At 36.0% G+C, this 7,810-nt stretch overlaps 1 protein-coding gene across 1 annotated transcript in view; it reads left to right on the forward strand.

The window, feature by feature from the left end:
* The first annotated feature begins 1,999 nt into the window (after positions 1-1,999).
* Positions 2,000-7,810, forward strand: part of LOC145243744 (uncharacterized) — a 102,386-nt gene continuing 96,575 nt past the window's right edge. Inside the window, exons 1-2 of the mRNA XM_080106789.1 lie at positions 2,000-2,014; positions 3,436-3,675. Coding sequence (XP_079962915.1) covers positions 2,000-2,014; positions 3,436-3,675 — 255 coding nt within the window. The remainder of the gene's footprint in view (positions 2,015-3,435; positions 3,676-7,810) is intronic.

The raw sequence follows: 7,810 nt of genomic DNA on the forward strand, positions 1-7,810 counted from the left end.
CGAAAATAGCTAATTAATTTTCGCTGACACCTCGGAATTTAAAAAAGTATATATTTTGCTTATCGAGCGTTTAGTGTTTGTAGCTCCACCCTATTTGTTTACGAAACGCCCATAAGGCATGCCGAATATTTGTCCGTTGTGGTCCCATATGTGTGTGCCGTGATTATGAAGCATTCCTTTAGCTGATTGGCCGTGGAAATGTCTATTGGGCGGTACAATGGTGTGGTATTCGTAACTGAAGTCCGCCGATGTTGCTGATAGTGCTTGTTTGTGGGTGGTGACTGGGACCTTCTGCGGGTGGATAAGTGCGTCACAGACTAATTCAATTTCTAGCATGTACGTTATTTCGAAGTTGAAATATAAAATCCCGGCGGTGCTGTTCGGGCGCAGTATAGGTGGAACATGTATTAGTACCATTTCTGGCGAGTCCTCGTTTGTGTAGAGCACCTTGTTAATCACTGTTCTGTTAGACATTGTTGTGGAACCGCTTGTTTGTATGTAAGTTGTAGCCCCGATGTCCACTTTTCCACTGTCTTTCTTGCCGGCGTCGCTCGTGTTTGTTTTTCTTCCTCTTTGGTGATCGAAGTTTAAGTCCGACACCTCTGTTTGTACTAGGTCCTCCTGTACTTCCTTTCTTTGTCGTTTTCGTGCACCCTGGCGGACGTTGTCTTCGGCTTTTCGCAGTAAGGTGCCGTAGGCCGGCGCGGTCGCTACTGCTAAACCGCAGTCCCAAGCTGTTTTGACTCCCGAATTTAACAGGTTAGTGATTAGTACCGGGTTTGATATCATACCTGCCTGTATTGTGTAGTTGCCCTGCATTGTAGTGTTGGTTAGTGGTCGTCTTAGTAAGCTGTGGTTTCGCCATACGTGTGTGAATGAGTCGCCCTGTCGTAAGTTTTTTACGTTTGGCATTTCTCGCCAGTCGTGCAGGTCAATCATTTTCACCTGTGTTTTGTTTACTGAGTCCGAGAAGTTTCCCGTGTTTGGGATCGCATTGATTAGTTCGATCGGAGCCATATAATTGTATGTGTAGGTCGGTAACTCTGCGTCGGCCCCTACCATGGGTTGGATTTCTGAGAAACCTTTGTTTGGGATTTTCGATATTCCTTCTAAGTTTCCGTAACCGATGTAGGAACCGTTATCGATGTAGATGTCGAAGTAGGGTTCTGGGTTTGGTACGAAGACTTCCTCGTTGTTTTTTGTCAGCCATTCACCGCAGGTTATTTTCGATATTTTAAATCCTTGGCTGACGATCCTGTACGCTGTCGCGTTTGACATTATCGCTTCCCATTTTGGCGGAGTTACCCAGGTGGTTAGGAAGTAGGGTACTATGTAGTCTTTAGATACGGGCTGTGACCATGAAAACCGGGCTGCTCCGTGTATGCCTTCCTTTGGGTCAGTGTCGTAGATCTGGAATATAGCTGCGCAATCGTTCATGTTGGTCGTTTTGACCTGGTTTTTGAAGCTCCTCTGTAAGACTACTCGTCTTACGTTGTTGTTAGTAATGGTTGGTAGCTCTCCTCCCTCCTCGTTTCCTCCCCACGCTCCGCTGCCGTTGTCGTTCGCGACAGTGCTCGCTTCCGAATCGACTTCCATACCTGCTTCGCAGCTAGCAGTGTAAGTAGGATCAAGTTTAATTCGTTTAGGTGGGGGATCGAAGTAGTCGTCCAGTCCCAGGTAATGCTTTGCTCTGAGTGCCCCTCGCGATAAAGCTCCCAACAGACCTGTTCCAGCAGAGTCCTTGTAGAATTGGTCATCTGCTTCTTTGGTCTTGCCTTTACCGTAGTTGTAATCGTGTCTTTTTGCTGCCCAGTCTAAGCGATTTAGGGGAGGCAGGAATTTTTTGTAATCGAGGTCAGTTCCAGGCCCTAGGAACCTGTGGTACGGTACCGTCCACTCTGCCCTTTTTGCTTTCTTCTGGTGCCTTACCGGTGGCATTGTGGTTATATACGTTGTAATTGCGTCATTTCTATTTATAGATTACAATTATTGCGTCATTATGACGTCATCATTAGTGAAAATCTTATATTAATCACAGCAATGAAGTAGTGGCACTACCCAATTTATTTAGCAGTCAAAGGTCTGACGCGCTATCCTGCTTATACTAAACAATAAATCCATATATATTGATTTATATATGTGATTGCTTTTAAAAAGTAAGTTTATTTCGTATTATTTGGATTTTTTTTTTACTACTATTCTCATTTTGGGTGTTATATTCAAAATGTTTCGGTCGATGTAACCTTGTTAAACTGACATCCTGCTTATCTATTCAAATATATATGTTTATAGCTACTTGTGGATATAGGCATAATTATTCAAATTTGTTACGGAATGTAAATAGCATGCCTTACGAGTTCAGTATAGAAGAACATAGAGTTCACATAGAAACGTTGTTTTAATTTGAATAAAATAAAATACACATCAAGTGCGCTTGAAAGCCAAATCACAACGTAATATTAGGAAAATAAACAAATATTTTACTTGTTTGAAATTTATAAATGTAAAGTTTACAACATGGCAAGGAAAAAGAAAAGGAAAAAAAGAAACAAAACAACACACTGAAGATGGAGTATACCTGTTTTGACAAGCTTCTGGGATTGACCTTTACTCCTGATCTGAAATAGAACACGTACATCAAATCTGTTGCCAAAGTCGCTGGGAAAATGGTGGGATCCTTCTACCGCTCCAGAAGATATCTCACTACTGATGCAATTCTCTATTTGTATAAACGCCAAGTACGTTCAAGGATGGAGTACTGCTGCCACATCTGGGCAGGAGCTGCTAAAACAGCCTATCCTTCCTTGACAGAGTACAAAATAGGCTTCGTGGTTTAGTGGGGGATGCCCTTTTCTCTTTCTTGCAACTTCTATCCCACAGAAAAGATGTTGCGAGCCTGTCTTTGTTTAATTTTTATTTCCATGGCAGGTTCTCGTCTGAGCTCCAATCTCTGGTCCCCCCTCGCCAATCTTTCACGATAAACACCCGTCTAGCTGAAACCACTGTCAAAAGTTTTCCCCACTCTTTATCTGTGCCTAAATCAAAACGTATATTCCATGAACAAAGTTTCTTTCTTAGAACTGGACAACTGTGGAACTCTCTTCCGTTTGCCTGTTTCCCACCTGACTACAACTTGGATGTTTTCAAGTCCAACATAAACAAATTCTTGGTGAACCGCCCCCTTAAGTAAGACACTTTATCAAATCTCCAATACTAACGATTACTACGATACTATCCCATTGATTACTGTACACGCAATAACCCTTATCCCTGAGTGACTTCCGGGCCTTGATAAGTGGTGACCTCCATGTAAGAAAAAAAATACCTCTGAAATATATTATTCAAATTTGTTAAGGAATGTAAATTGCATGCCTTACGAGTTCCGTATAGGTTAACATGTCTTTTAATAAATTATTTAATGTGTCTATTTTTTAGGTGTCGAATAATCCAGTGAAACAAGCTATTTTCAAACGAGTGAAAGTTGCCCCCAACGTAATGACCGCCGATCAAGCTCTACCAATGGTGAAATCGGGAAAATACGTGTTTATCAGCGAGTGGTCGAATGTGAACATGTTGGCAGCCCACAATTGTGAAGACTTAATGGTCCCAGGTAAAGCATACGACACAAGAAAAATTGCCTTCGCGCTCCCCAGGGGTTCAGCTTTGACCTCGGAAGTATCAACACTGTAAGCTCTTTTTTTTATATTTAATGTGTTTTTTTTTTATTTGTCGTCCATAATCTATTATCTTAACTTATATATAAAAGGCACTTTGTGTAAGTGTCTGTTTGTCCCTGTACGTTTGTGTCAGTGTGTGTGTTTCTATATGAGTTCTTTCCTTATATACTCCGAAACGGTTGGATCGATTTTGTTGAAATTTTAAACGAATGTACTTTATCTGCTTAGGAGTGTTCTTAGATTGGTTTTGTATTGGAATTCCTCTGATAAGTATAGATTAATAATAAAATTAAAGAATGAACAGTTTGATTTTGACTGAAGTTAACATCTTTATACAAGTTAACATCACAAGTGCATTTGATAAGTTTTGTCAACACGCAAGTTGTACCATAATGTGCGGCGACGTCGCGTCGATAACAGTCCTGCAGCGAAATAGACAACATGAACAGCAGGTGAAAGAGAGCAGACGACAATGAATTCCTACTAGCTGGTGACAGCTCTGTAAAAATTTGTTATGTGAAATGGAAAGCACGGACGGGAATTAAAAACGTGAGTTCAAAGAATTTTTTTTATTTGTTTTACATTTGGTCGGGGTCGACAGACGAGAGGAAGAAAGAAATGAGACCGTCTACCCATAACATTACAAAGTGAAGAATCCGGCATATTAAATCAACGGTATATACTTTGATAACATGAACGCGCGTTCGAAATAAATCTTTTTGTTTAGAGCCATGATACTTGACTTTTGCATTTTAAACTTTATTTTAAGCCGTTATATATATAATATTTTTTTTATATCGTGTTGTGATTTTTTCGTGCCTTTATTTTTCATGGATAATTTGTAAAACGGTACCTTTTTTTTTCTTTTTGGCAGGATCAACATCATGAGAGAGGCTGGACTGGTGGAGAAATGGCGTTTGTTTTGGTTGCAAAATCATGGCGCCTGTTCTAAATCGACTGACCAAACACCAGTGACGCTGGATATCGAGTCACTGGGTGGCGTTTACATCGTTTTTGGACTTTTCATATTAGTCGCGTCTCTCGTTCTCGCTTTGGAAATATTCAACCACAATCAGAATAGACGGAAAAGAATTCCGCTTAATGACGTCACACGATACTAACTAAGTTAACCGAAGGTTCCATTTATTTATTGAAAGTGAAAAACATAAAATATCTACGTATGGAAATCACGTGGTTTAATTGACTTCCGTTTTGGGGTCACTTGTGAGTCTTAGTTGCTAATTATGTTTGCTATATATAGAATAATTTATGTCATCAAAATTTATTAACAATTCAGACGAAATAATTTATTTTTTCGCTACAAGTGAAAAACATAAAATATCTACGTATTGAAATCACGTGGTTTAATTGACTTCCGTTTTGGGGTCACTTGTGAGGCTTAGTTGCTACTTATGTTTGCTATATATAGAATAATTTATGTCATCAAAATGTATGAACAATTCAGACGCAAATAATTTATTTTTTCGCTACAAGTGAAAAACATAAAATATCTACGTATTGAAATCACGTGGTTTAATTGACTTCCGTTTTGGGGTCACTTGTGAGGCTTAGTTGCTACTTATGTTTGCTATATATAGAATAATTTATGTCATCAAAATTTATGAGCAATTCAGACGAAATAATTTATTTTTTCGCTACAAGTGAAAAACATAAAATATCTACGTATTGAAATCACGTGGTTTAATTGACTTCCGTTTTGGGGTCACTTGTGAGTCTTAGTTGCTAATTATGTTTGCTATATATAGAATAATTTACGTCATCAAAATTTATGAACAATTCAGACGAAATAATTTATTTTTTCGCTACAAGTGATAAACATAAAATATCTACGTATTGAAATCACGTGGTTTAATTGACTTCCGTTTTGGGGTCACTTGTGAGTGTTAGTTGCTAATTATGTTTGCTATATATATAGAATAATTTATGTCATCAAAATTTATGAACAATTCAGACGAAATAATTTATTTTTTCGCTACAAGTGAAAAACATAAAATATCTACGTATTGAAATCAGGTGGTTTAATTGACTTCCGTTTTGGGGTCACTTGTGAGTCTTAGTTGCTAATTATGTTTGCTATATATAGAATAATTTATGTCATCAAAATTTATGAACAATTCAGACGAAATAATTTATTTTTTCGCTACAAGTGAAAAACATAAAATATCTACGTATTGAAATCACGTGGTTTAATTGACTTCAGTTTTGGGGTCACTTGTGAGTCTTAGTTGCTAATTATGTTTGCTATATATAGAATAATTTATGCCATTAAAATTTATGAACAATTCAGACGAAATAATTTATTTTTTCGCTACAAGTGAAAAACATAAAATATCTACGTATTGAAATCAGGTGGTTTAATTGACTTCCGTTTTGGGGTCACTTGTGAGTCTTAGTTGCTAATTATGTTTGCTATATATAGAATAATTTATGTCATCAAAATTTATGAACAATTCAGACGAAATAATTTATTTTTTCGCTACAAGTGAAAAACATAAAATATCTACGTATTGAAATCAGGTGGTTTAATTGACTTCCGTTTTGGGGTCACTTGTGAGACTTAGTTGCTAATTATGTTTGCTATATATAGAATAATTTATGTCATCAAAAATTTATGAACAATTCAGACGAAATAATTTATTTTTTCGCTACAAGTGAAAAACATAAAATATCTACGTATTGAAATCACGTGGTTTAATTGACTTCCGTTTTGGGGTCACTTGTGAGTCTTAGTTGCTAATTATGTTTGCTATATATAGAATAATTTATGTCATCAAAATTTATGAGCAATTCAGACGAAATAATTTATTTTTTCGCTACAAGTGAAAAACATAAAATATCTACGTATTGAAATCAGGTGGTTTAATTGACTTCCGTTTTGGGGTCACTTGTGAGTCTTAGTTGCTAATTATGTTTGCTATATATAGAATAATTTATGTCATCAAAATTTATGAGCAATTCAGACGAAATAATTTATTTTTTCGCTACAAGTGAAAAACATAAAATATCTACGTATTGAAATCACGTGGTTTAATTGACTTCCGTTTTGGGGTCACTTGTGAGTCTTAGTTGCTAATTATGTTTGCTATATATAGAATAATTTATGTCATCAAAATTTATGAGCAATTCAGACGAAATAATTTATTTTTTCGCTACAAGTGAAAAACATAAAATATCTACGTATTGAAATCACGTGGTTTAATTGACTTCCGTTTTGGGGTCACTTGTGAGTCTTAGTTGCTAATTATGTTTGCTATATATAGAATAATTTATGTCATCAAAATTTATGAGCAATTCAGACGAAATAATTTATTTTTTCGCTACAAGTGAAAAACATAAAATATCTACGTATTGAAATCACGTGGTTTAATTGACTTCCGTTTTGGGGTCACTTGTGAGTCTTAGTTGCTAATTATGTTTGCTATATATAGAATAATTTATGTCATCAAAATTTATGAACAATTCAGACGAAATAATTTATTTTTTCGCTACAAGTGAAAAACATAAAATATCTACGTATTGAAATCAGGTGGTTTAATTGACTTCCGTTTTGGGGTCACTTGTGAGTCTTAGTTGCTAATTATGTTTGCTATATATAGAATAATTTATGTCATCAAAATTTATGAAAAATTCAGACGAAATAATTTATTTTTTCGCTACAAGTGAAAAACATAAAATATCTACGTATTGAAATCACGTGGTTTAATTGACTTCCGTTTTGGGGTCACTTGTGAGTCTTAGTTGCTAATTATGTTTGCTATATATAGAATAATTTATGTCATCAAAATTTATGAGCAATTCAGACGAAATAATTTATTTTTTCGCTACAAGTGAAAAACATAAAATATCTACGTATTGAAATCAGGTGGTTTAATTGACTTCCGTTTTGGGGTCACTTGTGAGTCTTAGTTGCTAATTATGTTTGCTATATATAGAATAATTTATGTCATCAAAATTTATGAGCAATTCAGACGAAATAATTTATTTTTTCGCTACAAGTGAAAAACATAAAATATCTACGTATTGAAATCACGTGGTTTAATTGACTTCCGTTTTGGGGTCACTTGTGAGGCTTAGTTGCTAATTATGTTTGCTATATATAGAATAATTTATGT

Source organism: Euprymna scolopes, chromosome 22 (genome assembly GCF_053919585.1).
Source record: "Euprymna scolopes isolate OS-2025 chromosome 22, ASM5391958v1, whole genome shotgun sequence".
Classification (NCBI taxonomy): Eukaryota; Metazoa; Mollusca; class Cephalopoda; order Sepiida; family Sepiolidae; genus Euprymna; species Euprymna scolopes.